This window comes from Oncorhynchus mykiss, chromosome 20, assembly GCF_057628025.1.
Source record: "Oncorhynchus mykiss isolate SJ-2025 chromosome 20, ASM5762802v1, whole genome shotgun sequence".
NCBI classification, from domain to species: Eukaryota; Metazoa; Chordata; class Actinopteri; order Salmoniformes; family Salmonidae; genus Oncorhynchus; species Oncorhynchus mykiss.
In genome coordinates this window covers 8,016,941-8,041,075 of record NC_143041.1, presented here as the reverse complement: position 1 = coordinate 8,041,075, position 24,135 = coordinate 8,016,941, and the positions used below count along the sequence as shown (strand labels likewise).

Below are 24,135 nucleotides of genomic sequence, written 5' to 3'. Positions count from 1 at the left end.
CAGAAATTCCACTGACTATAACAGTGTCTTCCGTTAATTGTAAGAGGGACTTCTCTGCAATGAAACGAGTAAGAACATTTAAATGTGAAAGTAGATCCTCTTTGTCCCTCTCCCTTCTCTTATTGTTCTTTCTGTTATTGCAGGTCAAAACAGACTTGAGGAACAGACTGCAGGGAGAGCATCTAGCCGCCTGCATGCGTGCAGGCGGCTAGATGCATGCTCCATCAACGAAACACAACCCAACCAAGCCGCACGGCTTCTTAACACAGCGCGCATCCAACCCGGAAGCCAGCGGCACCAATGTGTCGGAGGAAACACCATGCACCTGGCGACCTGGTTAGCGTGCACTGCACCCGGCCCGCCACAGGAGTCGCAAACACTCCCTAACCCGGACTACGCTAGGCCAATTGTGCGTCGCCCCATGGACCTCCCGGTCGCGGCCGGCTGCGACAGAGACCGGGCTCGAACCCAGAGTCTCTGGTGGCACAGCTGCGATGCAGTGCCCTAGACCACTGCGCCATGCTAACACATTTTCCAGAAGAGACCCTGCCACAGTCGCAACACTTTCAGTGTCGTTTTAACACTGTGTTCATTTTGCTATGATTTTTAACACTGGAGAATTTGTGGTGTAGATTTAAACCATCAAACAACATCTAACATCATTAATGGGTTAACCTGTCATATCACAGTAAATCAAAACAACAGTTTGAGTGTCCCCAACCATTACAAAATAGACTGGGACAATGAGTGCCCAATGGCACAGACAGTCCTTAATGGAAGCGAGACAGTCAATTACCCCAAACTAGCAACCATAGCAGCAGCCATAATTGATCTCCTTTGATCTAAACATTTTCAGAATTTGTCTCAGTGGCATGTCTACGATCCAATAACTGTGAGTGTATGTGTGTCTCAGTGAGCGATCTCTGCTTCCATACTCAGGTGAATGTGTGCTGACTGAGCAGGCTGGGTAACGCTTCCCTGCACTCTGTTGCTGCATTCTCTTGAACCTTCGGGGCATGTCTACAAGCCCAGCATAATAGGATCTGAACTCTACTGGGTTATGGAGCTAGTTGAGGCTGGAGAGAGAATGACTACTTCTCACTGCCCTGACCTAAAAACCACCTTGCCTTCTTGGAGACCTTACTGAACACCATAAGGGAGGGATGGAGGGATGGAGGAGGAGGAGGGGGGAGCGACAGAGAGAGTGTGAGTACAAGACAGAAGGGGATAAAGGTAGAGAGAAAGAGACAGAAAGAGGTCAGATAGAAACAGGGAGACAGAAAGGTCAAAGCAGGTATCATTGACCTGGTGCTGCTGGTGATGAGTATTACCTGCTGGAATGGGTTGGGGAGGGTCTGGCTGCAGTACAGGTAGTAATGCACTATATCTGTAGAGAACAGGGAGACACCAACAAGTCAGAAAGACTTAGCAATTACATTGATCTCTTTAAGTATAATGTGATTACAGCCCGGGGTGGGTATAAACACCTTGTAAGGTTCATTAAAGTGACATCAAAAGCATAGCTTGTCTGTAACTCACCAGAACTGATCAGGTCCTTGGTCTGGTTCATGATGAACTTGTCTGGGATCACACAGAAGTCACTGGTGCCCTGAACACAAGAAGAAAGGACATTTTTAAAAACCACAAAACTAATAGGAATACGTACAGGTCTCTCAGGGTTCAACTAATGAGCCTCTATATACCACAGATGAAAAGCTGCCTATTTTGCCTCTTCTCCAAATCCAACTGTTTGTGAGTATATTGTTCCATAAAGCCTATAGAGAGAGAGTGTGTGTGTGTGTGTGCTTCATACCGGCCGCTCTGCTCCGTCTATAATTATTCTTGTGAAGGAATTCATTATGCATTAATGTATTATGTGCCCCGGTGTTCTTTTACTCCAGATGACAGGAGTTTCCCTCCCTTCATTAGTGTCACAACATCACAACAACTGCAGCATCAGCAACAACACATACACACACAGTCGTGTACAGCTAACCTTGTGGGGACACACAATTCAGTCCCATTCAAAATCCTATTTTCTCTAACCCCTAACCTGTACTCCTACCCTAACCTAAACCAAAAACCTAACCCTAACCCTAGCTCCTAACCCTTAAACTAACCCTAGCTCCTAACAGTGACCCTTAACGTCATTCTAACCCTAACACTAATTCTAACCTTAATCCTAAACCACCTAGAAATAGCATTTGACCTTGTGGTGACTTTTTGTTTGTTTACTATTCTTGTGGGGACTTCTGGTCCCCACAAGAATAGTTAAACACATCCACACACACACACACACACATCCACACACACACACACACACACACACACACACACACACACACACACACACACACACACACACACACACACACACACACACACACACACACACACACACACACACACACACACACACACACACACACACACACACACACACACACACACACACACACACACACACACACACTTTTTTTGGGCCTATAAACACAAGCCTGGGTTGCTTAGAGGCAAACTGAGGTCAGGATGCTTATGTTTGGAACAAATCACAGGGGTGCTCTATGGTGTGCCACTTCCTGATTCTACACCATTCTCTTCACATTGTTTGTTCCAAGATGATCAGATAGATTCATTCCATTCTTCCATTCCAAGGGAGGGGGTATCAATGATTACATGGTCAAGGGGGGCCTGATCCTAGATTTGTGAATGATATAGTATCTACTATATAATCCTTCTCTGTGCCTGGGAGCGTGTGCGCATGCGTGTGTATCACAACCGGCCGTAATCAAATCAAACTTTATTTGTCACATGTGCCGAATACAACAAGTGTAGACTTTACCGTGAAATACTTACTTACAAGCCCTTAACCTCTCTGCACCGAACCCGGGATGAAATTCGACAACATACGGTGATCGCTACATAAATAGTCATATTAAACATTCATGAAAATACAAGTGTCACATGTTTCGAAAGCCTAGAATTTTGCTAATCCAACTGCGTTGTCAGATTGAAAAAAGGATTTACTGCGAAAGAATACGATGCGATTATCTGAGGATAGAGACCCATAAAAAACAACTATTTCAACCAGCACAGGTTCAACAAAATCACAAACTACAATAAAATAAATAGTTTACCTTTGACGATCTTCCTCTGTTTGCAATCCCAATGCTCATTGTTACACAATGAATGGTCTTTTGTTTGATAAAATCAATTTTTATAGCCAAACACGAAACATTTTGTGAACCGCTTGTGTCGTGAATTCCGTCTCATTCCATTTTCGACGACGCATTCAATGTAAATACACACACTAAACGTGACTTTTCCAGTCATGTTTGGTTTCATTGCAATCAACTGGTTTGTTTGTAACACAACCAAACCTGATGGGTCATTTGACTGAAAGAAACCAATTTGAAGACAACAAGTAATGACATCATTGTGCACCAATGATATGACCGCTGTTTCGTTGATTGACTATTTTAACCCAATGACCACTGATCATCTAGAAATCTAGCTGGGTAGATAGCCAATGAGCTGAGGTAAACGGCAATATGTAATGTGTATGTGTTGGAAGACCAACCCATGTAGTAAACTCCGGTGTAAAGAGGGTCATTTGCCATTGAAGTTTCATACCGGAAGGAGCAACGCATGTTACATATATATATATATATATATATATATATATACAGTGCCTTGCGAAAGTATTCGGCCCCCTTGAACTTTGCGACCTTTTGCCACATTTCAGGCTTCAAACATAAAGATATAAAACTGTATTTTTTTGTGAAGAATCAACAACAAGTGGGACACAATCATGAAGTGGAACGACATTTATTGGATATTTCAAACTTTTTTAACAAATCAAAAACTGAAAAATTGGGCGTGCAAAATTATTCAGCCCCCTTAAGTTAATACTTTGTAGCGCCACCTTTTGCTGCGATTACAGCTGTAAGTCGCTTGGGGTATGTCTCTATCAGTTTTGCACATCGAGAGACTGACATTTTTTCCCATTCCTCCTTGCAAAACAGCTCGAGCTCAGTGAGGTTGGATGGAGAGCATTTGTGAACAGCAGTTTTCAGTTTTTTCCACAGATTCTCGATTGGATTCAGGTCTGGACTTTGACTTGGCCATTCTAACACCTGGATATGTTTATTTTTGAACCATTCCATTGTAGATTTTGCTTTATGTTTTGGATCATTGTCTTGTTGGAAGACAAATCTCCATCCCAGTCTCAGGTCTTTTGCAGACTCCATCAGGTTTTCTTCCAGAATGGTCCTGTATTTGGCTCCATCCATCTTCCCATCAATTTTAACCATCTTCCCTGTCCCTGCTGAAGAAAAGCAGGCCCAAACCATGATGCTGCCACCACCATGTTTGACAGTGGGGATGGTGTGTTCAGCTGTGTTGCTTTTACGCCAAACATAACGTCTTGCATTGTTGCCAAAAAGTTCAATTTTGGTTTCATCTGACCAGAGCACCTTCTTCCACATGTGTGGTGTGTCTGGGAGACACACCAAACATGTGGCAAACTTTAAACAACACTTTTTATGGATATCTTTAATAAATGGCTTTCTTCTTGCCACTCTTCCATAAAGGCCAGATTTGTGCAATATACGACTGATTGTTGTCCTATGGACAGAGTCTTCCACCTCAGCTGTAGATCTCTGCAGTTCATCCAGAGTGATCATGGGCCTCTTGGCTGCATCTCTGATCAGTCTTCTCCTTGTATGAGCTGAAAGTTTAGAGGGACGGCCAGGTCTTGGTAGATTTGCAGTGGTCTGATACTCCTTCCATTTCAATATTATCGCTTGCACAGTGCTCCTTGGGATGTTTAAAGCTTGGGAAATCTTTTTGTATCCAAATCCGGCTTTAAACTTCTTCACAACAGTATCTCGGACCTGCCTGGTGTGATCCTTGTTCTTCATGATGCTCTCTGCACTTTTAACGGACCTCTGAGACTATCATAGTGCAGGTGCATTTATACGGAGACTTGATTACACACAGGTGGATTGTATTTATCATCATTAGTCATTTAGGTCAACATTGGATCATTCAGAGATCCTCACTGAACTTCTGGAGAGAGTTTTCTGCACTGAAAGTAAAGGGGCTGAATAATTTTGCACGCCCAATTTTTCAGTTTTTGATTTGTTAAAAAAGTTTGAAATATCCAATAAATGTCGTTCCACTTCATGATTGTGTCCCACTTGTTGTTGATTCTTCACAAAAAAATACAGTTTTATATCTTTATGTTTGAAGCCTGAAATGTGGCAAAAGGTCGCAAAGTTCAAGGGGGCCGAATACTTTCGCAAGGCACTGTATATCAATCATTATGGCGACTAAGTCAGGGAAAGCTAAATCTAAGTCTAGATATACAGATGTACACACAATTTTAGAAGAAATTGATCAGGAAAGTGAGACAGAGATTGTTGGAGGACGATTCATTTAGCGATTCCCAAATGGAGGAATATTTTTTGAACGGAGAGGACATCGTTTTGGACAGGTAAGTTCTTCTCATGCTAATGCCGTTGTTTGAAATTAATAATATAAAATATTATTTGTGATTTTTAAAAATGTATTATATTAACACCTCATTGAGAGGAAGCAGAGTAGGCACTGTAGATCTCATAGAAAGCTATGAGCTGCTGTATCCAGGCCTGGCTGCATGGTGTGGCCCAGTTAAATGAGATGTGTGTGTGCGTGTGCGTATGTGTGCGTACGTGCATGTATGATCAAACCCAGCCTTGAAGTCTCAACCTAAACTACAGCCTAAAATAAAACATGCAATATTGACTTGGAATCTTTCAGTTCGATTGTAGCCTGCGTTCAGCAACTAGCCCTTTGCCTTATGCACTATGCATTTTCCATGATCCACAGCCCCAAGTCAAATGTGGGGGGGAACAACAACAAACAAACTAAAGAGAAAGGGAACACGACGAGCCTTAGGCATGTGGTGACTCAAACACAGCAGCATCTATTCATCTTCCTGTATTCAAACCAGAAATTCACATGCATTCAGATTCTCCAGGATATAAACAGAGATACAGTCATATGAGTAATCGCTCTCATTTGAAATGTGATGGAATTTCAAGACTTGAATAGGACCATCATTCATCACATAATCCCTGACATAACATCATTGACCAGTTGGTTTTATAAATGATGACTCATGATCTGGTTTACTGGTTACTGTAACAGCTGTTTAGTAGTAGTTATGGGGTTGAGTTATATTAAGTTAATTCACAGCTGATAGGTAGTGATGATCAAAACCTTCAGGAGAGAGAGGGACTAGTTCCCAGGAGAATGAAGGATGAAACAAGGGTAGGCACCAATAACCTTCAGATTTCAAACCTCTGGTAACTAAATGTAACCTGGTTTCTCCTCCTTTTCCTGCTGCCCTTTTCTCTCTCTAACTCTTTCTCCTCAATATCTTTTCATACCTGGTTTAATCTGATCCAAGACACAGGATTCCAATGACACTTTTTTAGACAGCAGTAGTACTTGTCTATGTAAATGCATTATGGCTTCATGTGAACACGTTGTGGTTATGTATTCAGAGCATATATGAAGGCATATCCCTAAGGATTTCTGACGGAAAGCTATTTAATGTGATTTCTCTCAGACTCGCACAGGCACACAAAGACAGACACACTTTCAAAGTGAGTGTGAACAATCATGGCCCCAAAGCAATTCGTCTTAGCTGTCAGCCATGGTAAGAATTGATTAGCACAGTAGCAGTAACAGTTGGATATGGACATAGACATGGTCCTGAGTTGTTTCAGAAATTGCACGCTATTCCCTACATAGTGCACAACTTTTGATCAGGGCCCATAGGGGCAAAAAATGGTCCTCTATACATAGATGTTTTTCAATGACTGTTAACAAGCTGGACAGAGTGAAGACTATTGTATATGTAGGCCCATTATCATATCATAACTGCCAAAATAATGAAACCACTTGAGTAAATGAGGGAGACAAAGTATATTGAAAGCAGGTGCTTCCATACAGGTGTGGTTCCTGCTTAGAGTCATGTTTAAAAATGCTGTGCAGGCCATTATTTTGGCTACCATGGCTATGCCCCCATAGGATGAAAATGACCTCATCCACAAGGCATGAATGCTCTCTGAATGGTTTGATGAGCATGAAAACGATGTGAACCATATGCCATGCTTCTCCCAACCATCCAGGAACAGTTTGGTGATGAACAATGCCTTTTCCAGCATGATGGAGCACCTTGTCATAAGGCAAAAGTGATAACTAAGTGGCTCGGGGAACAAAACATTGATATTTTGAGTCCATGGCCAGGAAACTCCCCAGACCTTAATCCCATTGAGAACAGTGGGCAATCCTCAAGAGGTGGGTGGACAAACAAAAACCCACAGATTCTGACAAACTCCAAGCATTGATTATGCAAGAACGGGCTGCCATCATTCAGAATGTGGCCCAGAAGTTAATTGACAGCATGACAGGGCAGATAGCAGAGGTCTTGAAAAAAAAACATTGCAAATATGCTTTGTTGTCTGAACGCTGTACTCAGATTATTGCATGGTTTGCTTTTTTTTTAAAGTGTTTTTGAAATCTGACACAGCGGTTGCATTAAGGAGAAGTATATCTCTAATTCCATGTATAACACTTGTTTTTTCATCAACATTTATGAGTATTTCTGTAAATTGATGTGGCTCTCTGCAAAATCACTGCATGTTTTAGAACTACTGAACGTAACGCGCCAATGTAAAATTAGATTTTTAATATAAATATTTACTTTATCGAACAAAACATACATGTATTGTGTAACATGAAGTTCTATGAGTGTCATCTGATGAAGATCATCAAAGGTTAGTGATTAATTTTATCTCCATTTGTGCTTTTTGTGACTCCTCTCTTTGGCTGGAAAAATGGCTGTGTTTTTCTGTGACTTGGTGGTGATCTAACATAATCTTTTGTGGTGTAAAGCCTTTTTGAAATCAGACACTGTGGCTGGATTAACAAGAGTTTTATCTTTAAAATGGTGTAAATACTTGAATGCTTGAGGAATTTTAATTATGAGATTTTTGATGTTTTGAATTTGGCCCCCTGCACTTTCACTGGCTGTTGGCGAGGTGGGACACTACCATCCCACATATCCCAGAGAGGTTAAAAGTTCCTTCAAGTGCAGTCACAAAAAACAAAAACCACCCCAGGAAAGGAAGAACCAGAGTTACCTTTGCTGCAGAGGATAAGTTCATTAGAGTTAACTGCCCCTCAGATTGTAGCCCAAATACATACTTCACAGAGTTCAAGTAACAGACACATCTCAACATCAACTGTTCAGAGGAGACTGAGTGAATCAGGCCTTCATGGTCAAATTCCTGCAAAGAAACCACTACTAAAGGACACCAATAATAAGAAGAGACTTGCTAGGGCCAAGAAACACAAGCAATAGACATTAGACCGGTGGAAATCTGTCCGTGTAAGGGCAATTTGACCAAGCAGTGTAATGGAGTGCTGCATCAGATGACCTGGCCTGCACAATCACCTGACCTCAACCCAACTGAGATGGTTTGGGATGAGTTGGACCACAGAGTGAAGGAAAAGTAGCCAACAAGTGCTCAGCATATATGGGAACTCCTTCAAGACAGTTGTAAAAGCAATTCCTCATGAAGCTGGTTGAGAGAATGCCTAGAGTGTGCAAAGCTGTCATCAAGGCAAAGGGTGGCTACTTTGAAGAATCTAAAATCTAAAATATATTTTGATTTGTTTAACACTATTTTGGTTACTACATGATTCCATATGTGTTACAGTAAAAATAAAGAAACTCTTGAATGAGTAGTTGTATCCAAACTTTTGACTGGTACTGTATATACATATATATATATATATATATATATATATATATATATATATATACACACACACAGTAAAACAAAGTAAAGTATTTAGTCCCCTTGACCTTATCCACTTTTTGTTTCGTTACAGCCTTATTCTAAAATGGATTAAATAGAAAAATGTCCTAATCAATCTACACACAATACCCCATAATGACAAAGCAACAATAGGTTTTTAGACATTTTTGAAAACAGAAATACCTTATTTACATAAGTATTCAGACCCTTTGCTATGAGACTCGAAATTGAGCTCAAGTGCATCCTGTTTCCATTGATCTTCCTTGAGATGTTTCTACAACTTGATTGGAGTCCACCTGTGTTAAATTCAATTAATTGGAAACCTGTCCCATATTTGACAGTGTACATGTATGTCAGAGGAAAAACCATGTCATGAGGTTGAAGGAACTGTCCGTAGAGTTCCGAGACAGGATTGTGTCGAGGCACAGATCTGGGGGAAGGGTACCAAAAAATGTCTGCAGCATTGAAGGTCCCCAAGAACACAGCGGCCTCCATCATTCTTAAATGGAAGAAGTTTGGAACCACCAAGTTTATTCCTAGAGCAGGCCACTCAACCATGGGGTAGATCTTCTTGGGCTATACTCAGCCTTGTCTCAGGGTAGTACGTTGGTGGTTGAAGATATCCCTCTTGTGGTGTGGGGCTGTGCTTTGGCAAAGTTATGTTCTTCCTGGTTGGCCCTGTCCGGGGGTACCGTCGGACAGGGCCACAGTGTCTCCCGACCCCTCCTGTCTCAGCCTCCAGTATTTATGCTGCAATAGTTTGTGTTGAGGGGCTAGGGTACAGTCTATTATATCTGGAGTATTTCTCCTGTCTTATCCGGTGTCCTGTGTGAATTTAAGTATGCTCCCTCTAATTCTCTCTCTCTCTCTCCCTCCCCTCCCGGAGGACCTGAGCCCTGGGACCATGCCTCAGTACTACCTGGCCTGATGACTACTTGCTGTCCCCAGTCCACCTGGTCGTGCTGCTGCTCCAGTTTCAACTGTTCTGCCTCCGGCTATGAAATCCTGACCTTGTCCCGGACCTGCTGTTTTCCACTCTCTCTCTCTCTCTACAGCACCTGCTGTTTCTAACTCTGAATGCTCGGCTATGAAAAGCCAACCAACATTTACTCATGAGGTGCTGACCTGTTGCACAGTCTACAACCACTGTGATTATTATTATTATTTGACCCTGCTGGTCATCTATGAACGTTTGAACATTTTGGCCATGTACTGTTATTATCTCAACCCGGCACAGCCAGAAGAGGACTGGCCACCCCTCAGAGCCTGGTTCCTCTCTAGGTTTCTTCCTTGGTTCCTGCATTTCTAGGGAGGTGTTCCTAGTCAACTTTCTTCTACATCTGCATTGTTTGGGGTTTTAGGCTGGGTTTCTGTACAGCACTTTGTGACATCAGCTAATGTAAAAAGGGCTTCATAAATACATTTGATGACAAAATGTGGAAAAAGTGAAGGGGTCTGAATACTTTCCGAATGCACTGTATACGGTTCCATTTGGTACACAGGCCTTGGAGTCACAGTCACTCACCACAGCTGTGGCAAGGTCAACTCCCAGAGACGCCCAGCTCAGGATCAACGTCAGCACCCCAAACACCATCATCCTGCAGGGACACACAGAGAGACAGAATTGTGGGTATTATAACACTGTTAATAACACACTAGAATAACTATAACACTGGCCACAAAACATTAGAAATCTGTGGTCATCAAGGATGTGATAATAAAAGATGATGTCATTATCTGATTGGGCTGTCACTCTGCCTAGTCAGTCATACAACAAAAAGGTCAAAGGTCAAAGGCCTCTCTCTGGAGACTGAGAATGCTCTGTAGTGAACAGTGTATGAACAGGAGGAGAGATGTCAGCGTGCGTCATCTCTGTTGTCCTCCAGTCGATAACAGCCTCTTTACGAGTACACGATGCAGGCAATGGAACATTCATCCTCCCTGCTCTCTTCTAACCATCCCCCCCATGGACAGACATGCATTGCTTTCGAGCGAGTAACATCACCAATTGAACACTGCTAGCATGCACCGCTAGCTAGCTAGCTAGCTATTTCACATCATCTACATATGCATGCAAGGGGATCAATACTCATTGGGTCCAATCATAAATTACCACAATATTTCCAAGAAAATGAAATGGACTAGTGTTGAGTTGTCCAGCCACCTCTCTCATCACATGCAATATGAATGTGTGCAGTAAGTGGTTAGGAATACAATGAGCCTATTTGTCTCTCTGAGCCGTGTGTGTGAGTGTGTGTCTGTGTATGTGTGTATGTATGTGTCTGTGTACGTGTGTGTCTGTGTGTGTCTGTGTGTGTCTGTGTGTGTGTGTGTGTGTGTGTGTGTGGTGTGCATCATTCAGGTCATAACACATCACAGCTCTCCTACTAATCCAATCCACAACTGGCAGCATTATTGGCATTGTGAGTTCCCACAGCTGTACGACCCTTCTCTCTCTCACACACCCGTCCTCTCGCTTCCTGTGTTTGCATTGACGTGTGAGAAGAGAAGCCAGGGTCGTTGTCTATCAGGACAGTTTGTGAGCACAGTCAGAATGATAAAGAAGTTCATTATTAACAGTAGTAGTCTTATTTGTGAGTTGAGAATATGCAGCTTTGACAGCCATTTACTGTATAGCCCATGAGAAAAGTTGAACATATGTGCAATAAAATCCATAATCAAGGGTCTTCCTCAAGAGCATAACAGCGGTGTGTGTTCTCTGATTTGTGTGTGTGTGTGTGTTTGCACACGTGTGGGCTCTGGGGGGCTACACAGGCTGTGTGTGCGTATGACCTCTGGGAACTACGGTGGGTGGTTGAAGTCAGTGGTGTGGAAGGATAGGTGCCCGCTCTGCCCTACTGTACTGTAAGTGCTTAATGAGTGGTTATGTGGGTCCACTGGGCCATGGAGGCCTCAATTAAAGTGAGCAAGAGACAGAGTGTGTGTGTGTGTGCTCTGGGTGACCCAGTCGGCAGGAATAATAACCCAGCGTGCCTTTATTGAACACACAACACTACACCACGTAAGGCCAGGCCACACAACCCCGGGCCGCCAAAGTCAGCTTCAAATCAAGCAAGCTACCATTGGCTTTTGTGCTCAGGCAGGCAGATCACTGATCTATGAGAAGGAGCAGGGACTGGGGCAGTGGCAGATGAAGCCTGGGTGGTTCATTACATGCATAGACAGATACATAAACAACAAGACATAAACATAAAGCCTGATGCACACACACACCAACACAGAGAGAGGGCAGCTCTGGGTTGTGTCCTAATGGTACCCTATTCTCTATATAGTGCATAGGGATGGGCAGGCACGGTTATTTGAATATTCAAATATCTGAACGGACGTCAGTATTAGAATACTTGCAAGAGTACACATTTTTTTTAAAGGAAATCATAGGCCCATTTTAACAATCAAATGGATTTGTCTCAATTAAATCAAATTACATATGTGACATTGCTACACACAAGGATATACCATGACATTTGAAATTCTTAATGTACTACAACAACAAACTTTTGAATCTAGTTTTTATGACGTGTGCCCCACTTAATCCCCAAAATTCTTAATCTCCTTAATCCCCCAAGTTATTTTGCTGCTTTGACACAGTCATTTCTGAAGATTATTATTTATGTCATGTGATTAATTTACATCTGTCCCTCATTTTAAGGTAAACCCCGTTACGTGAACTGAACTCTCATTTTAACATGGTTAAACTATTTTAAAAACATCTAATAGTCAAATCATTGAGAAAAGCAGGTGAGCTGGTTCTACACAGCAAATTCCCCCGTGTTAAATTAACACTGAAAGTGTGGACCTGTATAGATACTGAATATTGTTAAATTAACACACTGCTAAGTGTAAAGCTTTAGTTGCAATTTGAATATTTCCCAGAATGCCTTTTCTTTCGAGTGATTTGTAGAGTTACCATGAATGAATTTGTTAGTGACTGAGACATGCTCGTTGCATACATCCAGTTTCAGTCCAAAGACTTCAAGTGAATATGTTATCATTAAAATTTGAATATTTAAAGGGCTTGAACAGTCATTCTGATTCCCATGTAAAATTGCCAGAAACATCACAATAATATTTCTGGGGATTGATATGATCAAAAACTATGAAAAGGTACAAACAGGCTGAGTGGGAGGGGAGCCTATATTCATGAGCTCGCCTTGACAGACAACTCTTTGAAACTCCTATGTTAAGAAACTTGGATGTAATGAGCAGTGTTGCAGTAAAATCATCTCAAGAAAATGTGTCGTGATACGGTTTATACCGGAGCATGCATCAAAACCGCTAAGCAGTTTACTTTCGAAGCAATGTGCAGATGCTTGTATCACTTTATCAGACGCAAGTGATCAATAACATCCAAAGTTTTGCTTTGTTGAACAACCACCTGATTGGTTTGCTATTGGTTTCAGTAGAAGACAAAAAGGCACGCGCTACGGTGTGTGCGACGTTATCTATAATAACCCTAACCCTAAATTATTTTGACCAGCAGGTGCCACTGGTGTACAATGTGTTGATCAAAGCCTCATGTAAATAACCTATTATTGACAAATTTGTCTGGGAATGCTCAATGCTTCAGGAAGCTTAATTTTCCCATCACTACAAAATTGGTGATACACAAAGCAACTCAAACATTGAAATTGCATTAATGATATATATATTTTTATACATCTCCTGTTTGGCATGTCTCTTGTGATGCGGTTCAAAGCCCGGGTATCCTGGAAGGATATTGACCTCATCCCGTCAGTAGAGGATGCCTGGTTGTTCTTTAAAAGTGCTTTCCTCACCATCTTAAATAAGCATGCCCCATTCAAAAAATGTTGAACTAAGAACAGATATAGCCCTTGGTTCACTCCAGACTTGACTGCCCTTGACCAGCACAAAAACATCCTGTGGTGTACTGCACTAGCATCGAATAGTCCCTGCGATATGCAACTTTTCAGGGAAGTTAGGAACCAATATACACAGTCAGATTCAAACTGAAATTTGCATCCTGCAGCACTCATTCCACGGTCATCCCCTCTTCAAAGGGGAGGCACTCTAGACCCAAACTGTTACAGACCTAAATCCTTCCTGTTATGCCTTTCTAAAGTCTTCGAAAGCCAAGTGAACAAACAGATCATCGACAATTTAGAGTCCCACCGTACCTTCTCCACTATGCAATCCGGTTTCCGAGCTGGTCTCAAGGTCCTAAACGATATCATAACTGCCATCGATAAAAGACAGTACTGTGCAGCCGTCTTCATCAACCTGGCCAAGGCTTTCGACTCTGTCAATCACTATATTCTTATCGGCAGACTCAACAGCCTTGGTTTCTCTAATGACTGCCTCGCCTGGTTCACTAACTACTTCTCAGTGAGAGTTCAGTGTGTCAAATTGGAGGGCCTGTTGTCCGGACCTGACAGTCTCTATGGGGGTGCCAAAGGGTTCACTTCTCGGGCCGACTCTTTTTTCTGTTTATATCAATGATGTCGCGCTTGCTGCGGGTGATTCCTTGATCCACCTCTACGCAGCCGACCACTCTGTATACATCTGGCCCTTCTTTGGACACTGTGTTAACAAACCTCCAAACAAGCTTCAATGCCATACAACACTCCTTCATTGGCCTCCAACTGCTCATAAATGCTAATAAAACAAAATGCATGCTCTTAAACCAATCGCTGCCTGCACCCGCCCGCCCGACTGGCATCACTACTCTGGACGGTTCTGACTTAGAATATGTCGACAACTATAAATACCTAGGTATCTGGCTAGACTGTAAACTCTCCTTTCAGACTCATATTAAGCATCTCCAATAGCCTCCAACACTCTACTCAGCAAATTAGATGCAGTCTATCACAGTGCCATCCGTTTTGTCACCAAAGCCCCATATACTCCCCACCACTGCGATCTGTATGCTCTCGTTGTCTGGTCCTCGCTACATATTTGTCGCCAAACCCACTGGCTCCAGGTCATCTACAAGACTTTACTAGGTAAAGCTCCGCCTTATCTCAGCTCACTGGTCACCATAGCAAAACCCACCCGTAGCACGAGCTCCAGCAGGTATATTTCACTGGTCATCCCCAAAGCCAACACCCACTTCGGCCGCCTTTCCTTCCAGTTCTCTGCTGCCAATGACTGGAACGAATTGCAAAAATCACTGAAGTTGGAGACTTATATCTCCCTCACTAACTTTAAGCATCAGCTGTCAGAGCAGCTTACCGACTGCTGCAGCTGTACACAGCCCATCTGTAAATAGCCCATCCAACCAACTACCTCACCCTATAATTGTTTTTGTTTTTCTACCCTTTTGCACACCAGTATTTCTACTTGCACATCCTCATCTGCACATATATCACTCCAGTGTTAATTGCTAAATTGTAATTACTTTGCCACTATGGCCTATTTATTGCCTTACCTCCTTACTTATTAATTTGCACACGCTGTATACAGATTTTTCTATTGTGTTATTGACTGTACGTTTGTTTATCCCATGTGTAACTCTGTGTTGTTGTTTTTGTCACACTGCTTTGCTTTATCTTGGCCAGGTAGCAGTTGTAAATGACAACTTGTTCTCAACTGGCCTACCTGGTTAAATAAAGGTGAAATGTAAAAATGAAAAACCACCAGCCCTGCAGCATTGTGTACCGTCTGTTCTGTTTGTGTATCGTCTGTTCCCATTATTGCACTACGTATATAGGAAATAGGGTGCCATTTGGGATATTCTGCACAGCTAGGCCCCACAAACGTAGGTGCTGTGTGCTACCTAAAGTTCTCCTCTCTCTATCCCCGGGTACCAAGAATGGGGTTGACGCCCACAAGAACCTCCGTTCACACATCATAAACCCCACAAGCAGGCCTTCACAACTGTAATTAATCTCAAATGTGTAAAATGCCTAGTGGAATGGAATGGATCGAAACTCCCCTGGGAGGCCTGACTCACTGACTCATTGAAGTGTGTGTGTTAAGGGGGTGTTGGTTGAGGATATAATACAAGCCTGGTTCTCAGCCCAAATGACTGATGGAAAGAGACAGGAAGCTATGCGCCTGGGTGAGCACGGAGCACAGAGGGACTGGATGAGTACATGCTTACTATATGCTGTGTGTGTGTGTGTGTGTGTGTGTGTGTGTGTGTGTGTGTGTGTGTGTGTTTGTTTGTGTGTGCACAGAGTGATGCATTACATGCCCTGTGGAATCCCTCTCACAGTACAGCAGGAGCTGGAGTACTTATAGTGGAAATCATTATTGATGACTATAGATACTGAGATGAGATGGGAGGTTGTATGTGTGTGAAGATGTACATTTAGTAATTATTTTATATTTCATAGAAATTCTCTCGCTTCAACATATCCCTTCAAAAAGTTGGTTGCTCTCCTGCTTCCCTAACCCTGCTTGAAACAGCTTCACACAACAAACGAAGAACTAAATAATTCAAGCTATTCCAGACCGGGCTGTGAGGAAGAAAAAAGGCTTCCCTTTTCCATTTTAGTCAAGTGCATTTGTAATTCATGTAAGTTATGTAAGACACATAAAACAGGTCAAGTAACACTCTTGAAATTCTGTGGGGGGGTTCTTGAAATGGCAGTTATGGCACGTCTCCAAGTCAATTCAATCAACCACAAACGTATATTTCTTGGAAATGGGCATGGCAAATCTCCAAGCAGCCAATTCAATCAAGTGCATCGACAGACCAAACAATATAGTAAAGAATTGAACCGAACAGAAATAGCAGCAGTAGGCTACTCACGTGGTCAGCAGCCAGCGAGACTGCTTGGCCAGGCCCAGGCAAGCTGCCAGACAGATGACCAGATCTAGGATCAGTAGCAGCAGGTAGGTGAGCCACCTAGAGGACAGAGGGAGAATGACAGAGAGTCAGAGAAACAGCGTAACAGATCTAGGATCAGTAGCAGCAGGTACAGTGCCTTGCGAAAGTATTCGGCTCCCTTGAACTTTGCGACCTTTTGCCACATTTCAGGCTTCAAACATAAAGATATAAAACTGTATTTTTTTGTGAAGAATCAACAACAAGTGGGACACAATCATGAAGTGGAACGACATTTATTGGATATTTCAAACTTTTTTAACAAATCAAAAACTGAAAAATTGGGCGTGCAAAATTATTCAGCCACCTTTACTTTCAGTGCAGCAAACTCTGAATGATCCAATGTTGACCTAAATGACTAATGATGATAAATACAATCCACCTTTGTGTAATCAAGTCTCCGTATAAATGCACCTGCACTGTGATAGTCTCAGAGGTCCGTTAAAAGCACAGAGAGCATCATGAAGAACAAGGAACACACCAGGCAGGTCCGAGATACTGTTGTGAAGAAGTTTAAAGCCGGATTTGGATACAAAAATATTTCCCAAGATTTAAACATCCCAATGTGCACTGTGCAAGCGATAATATTGAAATGGAAGGAGTATCAGACCACTGCAAATCTACCAAGACCTGGCCGTCCCTCTAAACTTTCAGCTCATACAAGGAGAAGACTGATCAGGGATGCAGCCAAGAGGCCCATGATCACTCTGGATGAACTGCAGAGATCTACAGCTGAGGTGGGAGACTCTGTCCATAGGACAACAATCAGTCGTATATTGCACAAATCTGGCCTTTATGGAAGAGTGGCAAGAAGAAAGCCATTTCTTAAAGATATCCATAAAAAGTGTCGTTTAAAGTTTGCCACAAGCCACCTGGGAGACACACCAAACATGTGGAAGAAGGTGCTCTGGTCAGATGAAACCAAAATTGAACTTTTTGGCAACAATGCAAAACGTTATGTTTGGCGTAAAAGCAACACAGCTCATCACCCAGAACACACCATCCCCACTGTCAAACATGGTGGTGGCAGCATCATGGTTTGGGCCTGCTTTTCTTCAGCAGGGACAGGGAAGATGGTTAAAATTGATGGGAAGATGGATGGAGCCAAATACAGGACCATTCTGGAAGAAAACCTGATGGAGTCTGCAAAAGACCTGAGACTGGGACGGAGATTTGTCTTCCAACAAGACAATGATCCAAAACATAAAGCAAAATCTGCAATGGAATGGTTCAAAAATAAACATAGCCAGGTGTTAGAATGGCCAAGTCAAAGTCCAGACCTGAATCCAATCGAGAATCTGTGGAAAGAACTGAAAACTGCTGTTCACAAATGCTCTCCATCCAACCTCACTGAGCCCGAACTGTTTTGCAAGGAGGAATGGGAAAAAATTTCAGTCTCTCGATGTGCAAAACTGATAGAGACATACCCAAGCGACTTACAGCTGTAATCGCAGCAAAAGGTGGCACTACAAAGTATTAACTTAAGGGGGCTGAATAATTTTGCACACACAATGTTTCAGTTTTTGATTTGTTAAAAAAGTTTGAAATATCCAATAAATGTTGTTCCACTTCATGATTGTGTCCCACTTGTTGTTGATTCGTTCACAAAAAAATACAGTTTTATATCTTTATGTTTGAAGCCTGAAATGTGGCAAAAGGTCGCAAAGTTCAAGGGGGGCGAATACTTTCGCAAGGCACTGTAGGTGAGGCACCTAGGTCCTAGACGACAGAGAGAATGTCAGTCACAGTCACAGAAATATAACTTCCTTATCTTATCTTCATTGCCTATTCCTATGGGTACATTCAATATGGCCGCCGTTCCACCCACCAGATAACATTGACTTGAATGAAAATACTGTTATAGTAATTCTATTTCTATGGTTACAGCAATGTGCAGAGCTAGTACTTCTATTTCTATGGTTACAGTAATGTGCAGATTCAGCTGAGGAAGCAGCCAACCAAGTTGCAACCCAAATGAGAGTCAGCTGGCTGGCTCATGTCCCTAGCTTACACACGACTGGCTGACACTTAGGACCCTTTGGTTAACCCAATAGGACGCATACCGTCAGACATCACACTGGATGTCTCTGTGTATGTCAGTGGAGGATTGGTTGGACATGTGGACATATTTGTGTGAGTGTATGTCAGTGTCAGACCTCGGATATAAATATGCTTCATAGAAAGTCACTATTTTTGGTGGAACAAACAGTTCCGTTGGAGATAACTATTTGACTACAGATCTGAGAAAGCAACTACTTTTTAAAATATTTGAATACAGATCTGAGAAAGCGACTACTTTTCAGAAACTATTGGATTTGCTACCTTCAACTAATGGTGGGGATGCATCTGGAACTGCATGTTGCAGATAGGAATATAATGAATAGCGCACACACAACGTCATATAATATTTCAATCTGTCTGACAGTAGATCATATTTGATCTACACAATACATTTCTATTCTCCTGAACAGGCGCCCAGTTTTCCAGTGTTAAAACACAAACAAATGAACACTGACAGTGTGAAATCAACACCGAAAGTGTTGAGTCTGTGGACCCATATAGACACCAGAATAGTGTTAAATTAACACTGCTTAGTGTAAAGCATTATTCATTATTTGAGTAAATTGTAGAGGTACCACCCATGACTGTATTTGTTAAGGACAGAGACATGGTTGTTGCATTCATCCCTTTTTGTGTCCTATAGACTTCACCAAGTGAGATCCTAAGTGAATAATAAAAATATATATATTTAACACAATACCATATGTATTTCATAAGACTTCATTTTGAGGGCCTCGTATTATTACCCTAATACACAGGCCTGAAACTCATACACATCAATTTGAACCAAAACCACATCCATCATTATCATATTTCCCAGCATGCTCTATGGCAGGTTGATTTTTTTAGAATCGTTTGTTTCTATAGCTATGTTTGTGCATGTATATTGATAGATTTATGAATTAATTAATCTTATGCAACACAAAGATAAATAACATACAATAAAATACATTTTCTAAACTAATCCAATCAGTTAGTTAGATTTTTTGTTTTCAAATAACTTACGTTCGGTGGTAAATAAAATTGATTGGACATGGTTTGGAAAAGCACACATCTGTCTATATAAGGTCCCACAGTTGACAGTGCATGTTAGAGCAAACACCAAGCCATGAGATCAAAGGACTTGTCTGTAGAATGCAGAGACATAATTGTGTCAAGGTACAGATCTGGGAAAGGGTACCAAAACATCTCTGCAGCATTGAAGGTCCCCAAGAACACAGTAGCCTCCATCATTCTTAAACGGAAGAAGTTTGGAACGACCAAGACTCGTCCTAGAGCTGACTGCCTGAGCAATCGGGGCCTTGGTCGATGGTCATTCTGACAGAGCTCCAGAGTTCCTCTGTGGAGATGGGAAAACCTTCCAGAAGGACAACCATCTCTGCAGCACTCCACCAATCACCCCTTTATGGTAGTGGCCAGATGGAAGCCGCTCCTCCGGAAAAGGCACATGACAGCCTGCTTTGAGTTTGCCAAAAGACACCTAAAGACTCTCAGACCATGAGAAACAAGATTATCTGGTCAGATTAAACCAAAATTGAGCTATTTGGCCTGAATGCCAAGCGTCAAGTCTGGAGGAAACCTGGCACCATCCCTACGGTGAAGAATGGTGGTGGCAGCATCATGCTGTGGGGATGTTTTTCAGCAGTAGGAACTGGGAGACTAGTCAGGATCGAAGGAAAGATTAATGGAGCAAAGTACAGAGAGATCCTTGATTGAAACCTGCTCCAGAACGCTCAAGACCTCCGACTGGGGCGAAGGTTCACCTTCCAACAGAACAACAACCCTAAGCACACAGCCAAGATAACGAAGGAGTGGCTTTGGGACAAGTCTCTGAATGCCCTTGAGTGGCCCAGCCAGAGACGGGACATGAACCCGATTTCTGGAGAGACATGAAAATAGATGTGCAGCGACACTCCCCATCCAACCTGACAGAGCTTGAGAGGATCTGCAGAGAAGAATGGGAGAAATTCCCCAAATACAGGTGTGTCAAGCTTGTTGCGTCATAGCCAAGAAGACTCGATGCTGTAATTGTTGCCAAAGGTGCTTCAACAAAGTACTGAGTAAAGGGTCTGAATACTTATTTACATAAGGTATTTCTGTTTTCTGTTTTTAATAAATGTCTAAAAAGTTATATGAACCCGTTTTTGGCTTTTCATTATAGGGTCTTGTGTGTAAATTGATGAGAGAAAAAAACAATTGAATCCATTTCAGAATAAGGCTGTAACGTAACAAAATGTAGAAAAAGTCAAGGGGTCTGAATACTTTCCAATGCACGGTATATTCAAATACCTTCAAATATTATAGTTTTTCTGAGACCTGTATTTGAATATCAAAGGAAATAGTTGCCTTTAGTTTATTCTCTTTATTCTACTACCTTGAGCAGTCGAAAAGTTGGTATTTTCAAATAAACTACAAAATACAACTATTTTCTGCTGAGGTCTGGTCAGTTTAGGAATGGACATGGTGTAGGCTGTATGTGTGTGACTGTGTGTGTGTGTGTGTGTGTCAGTGTATGAATAGACATGGAGTAGGCTATTTGTGTGCTTGATGTCTTTACTTTTTTCTGACGATGTGTGTTCTGTGCCCTCATCTGAAGGCATCTGCTCCAGTCAGAACAGAATAGAAGCAGTGCTGTAACTGTGGTCAGTGGTCTCTGGCTTTAGCCCATGTAGGAACAGATCCAGTCCAGATGATTTAATAATGGATGAGCTCAAATCTATTCGCATTAATATTTCATCCTCTGAAAGCTATGGCTATGTCCCCCCAAACCCTACCCCATCTTATGTCCATTACTCACTCTCTCTCTCTCTCTCTCTCTCTCTCTCTCTCTCTCTCTCTCTCTCTCTCTCTCTCTCTCTCTCTCTCTCTCTCTCTCTCTCTCTCTCTCTCTCTCTCTCTCTCTCTCTCTCTCTCTCTCTCTCTCTCTCTCTCTCTCTCTCTCTCTCTCTCCCTCCCTCCCTCCCTCCCTCCCTCCCTCCCTCCCTCCCCATCACTCCTCTTTCGCTCTCTGTCTGTCTCTCATATCAGTCTCCCTCTCTCCTCAATCTCTTCCCCCCTCTCTTCTCTTGGCATTCAAGAGGGTACAGTATAAGCAGGATGTAGGACCATGTGCCTGGTGCCTGTTGTCTCCTCAGTGATCACTCTTACTGTGTGCATCTCAGCCAAATTTAGAGTCAAGCTGAACACCATCACAGGGAATTGGATACATGAGTAATAACTCACTGAATGTGAAGGCTCTCAGCTGGTCTATGTTTTCATCTGAACTCAATACTCAATAAGGTCGTATTATTGTTGTGCAAACGTTGTAAAAACTATCTGAACATGCAGAGCACAGGGTGAGATGGGTTACCGATAAGAGGTAGCCATTCATTAACTCACACACACGGACACAAACACTTACACACGCCCACAAGCACGAACGCACGCACACAAACATGCACGCACACACACACGGTCTATATGTGGTTTTGTCTGGTCTATACCTGTAGTACTCTACGTATGCAGTTTGGTCTGCGATAGCGGCCAGGTCTACTTTAGCCATGTCCCAGTCAGGCAGGCCCAACAGCTGTTTGATGACGTTGTCAGCCATCTGCTGCATGAAGCGTAGGGTCTGTACGTAGTCTCCCCGCGTAGCGAAGATCTCATCCAGCCTCGCCAGGTGCTGCTTCAGACCACTCTCCATGCTACCCATGGTGTTAGTCACCTAGAGGAGATGAGGAGAGAGGGAGAGGAGGAGAGGCAAGGAGGAGAGGAGAAGGAGAAGAGGAGGAGAAGGAGAAGAAGAAGAAGGAGGTTAAGTGTGAGTACACACAGAATACTCCATTAAGTTCCATATGAATAACAATAGTTAGATTGCATTCTAAATGACACTGTATTCTCTATTTGGTGCACTACTTTTGCACGCGGCCCATAGCGGATTTAGCTGAGTATTACAGGGCAGGCTTGACAATGGGCCTTAGTGGTCTTCAGTGCAAGAACTTCGTAAAAGATATCTAGCAGATCCACGAACACTAATATAATTTCAGATATATCTTAAATGACCACGTTTTCACAAATTTGATGATATAATTGCCAAGCCCATTCAAAAGATTAGGGGACAGGACCCGAAACTATGGCGTGGGAGAATGTCACTTGCACAGGGTATTCAGTAGACGTTGGTTCTCCAGGGATGACTTTGTTCTGTTATTCTGGGGTCACCATGGTGGTATATGTTCTCATTTAATTCTAGGCTAATGTAGAAATAAACTCTACACGGTTTTCTACATAATTAAACAGCATAATCATACTGCTGCAAATTAGGCTTAGCAACCAGGACAACAGCCTCCTTGAAACAAACAACTAAACAAACAAGCAAGAGAATTATAAACTTCCTCCTACTCACATTTTTCTGTGACACTCTTTGCCAAATACACATAACATGAAAGGAGTACCAATACTGCATCCAAAATGGCACCCTATTCCCTATATAGACCACTATTACTGACCAGGGCACATAGGTTCTGGTCAAAAGTAATGCACATACAGTGCCATTTAATTGGGACACAACCCCAATGTGGAGCAGGATTACACTATCACTTCGCTTCCCACTTAATTACAACATAGTTCCAGGGAGAGGGTTGTTGACTGGGAAATGTTTTTCAGAGTCAGTGACATCTTGGTATTTGATAATTAAAAGGGGCAATAAATGCTTCCATTTAGCCCTAGGTACTTGGCATTCAGCAGGCGTACAGACCGCTCATATTGTTTATGTGTTTGTAGAGGTGGGGACAGCGATGTGCTTTGGTTCTGGGAGGCTGCTGGGTGGAAGTTATGAGGTAGTTTGGTATTCAATATACGTGGACTCCTCACTCACTAGATTGCCTTTGGCTATAGGGAGAGCGGGAGGGGGGGGGGGGTGTGGTAGAGAGAAAGAGTGAGAGTAATTAAGAAATAAAGGGAATTAAGATTGAGAGAGAGAGACAGAAAGGGAGAGTCAGAAAGAATGAGAGTATCTGAGAGGGCGAAAGAAAGAAAGTGAGGGGGAGAGTAAGAAAGAAAGTGAAAGAGAGAAAGAAAGAAAGTGAAAGAGAGAGAAAGAAAGAAAGAAAGTGAAAGGAAGAGAAAGGGAAAGAGAAAGAAAGAAAGAAAGTGAAAGAGATGAGGAACCAAGGGAAGAAGATAAAGCTAGTCAGAGGGTTGGTTTAGGGAGTTGAGGTGACATGCAAAGGTTTTTGGATGGAATTGGCAAATACGGAACAAACACATTACGCTACAATGATTGTGACAGGGCCACCAAGGCCTAATGTACCACAGTCACTTGTACTAGCCAGCCTGGCTGGCTGTCTTCGTGCCCTACAGAAACAGAATATGCAAACCAAATGGCACCCTATTCCCTATTTAGTGCACTAC

General features: G+C 42.5%; 1 protein-coding gene across 3 annotated transcripts in view; it reads right to left on the bottom strand.

Annotated features, from left to right (window-relative positions):
• Nucleotides 1-24,135, bottom strand: part of LOC149974317 (protein tweety homolog 2-like) — a 111,512-nt gene that overhangs the window by 15,144 nt on the left and 72,233 nt on the right. For all 3 annotated transcript variants that reach the window (XM_090212050.1, XM_090212051.1, XM_090212052.1), the window contains exons 4-8: nt 22,230-22,450; nt 16,612-16,707; nt 10,402-10,474; nt 1,540-1,609; nt 1,332-1,387 (exon numbers count right to left, since the gene is read on the bottom strand). In XM_090212050.1, the coding sequence (XP_090068176.1) occupies nt 1,332-1,387; nt 1,540-1,609; nt 10,402-10,474; nt 16,612-16,707; nt 22,230-22,450 (516 nt within the window). The remainder of the gene's footprint in view (nt 1-1,331; nt 1,388-1,539; nt 1,610-10,401; nt 10,475-16,611; nt 16,708-22,229; nt 22,451-24,135) is intronic.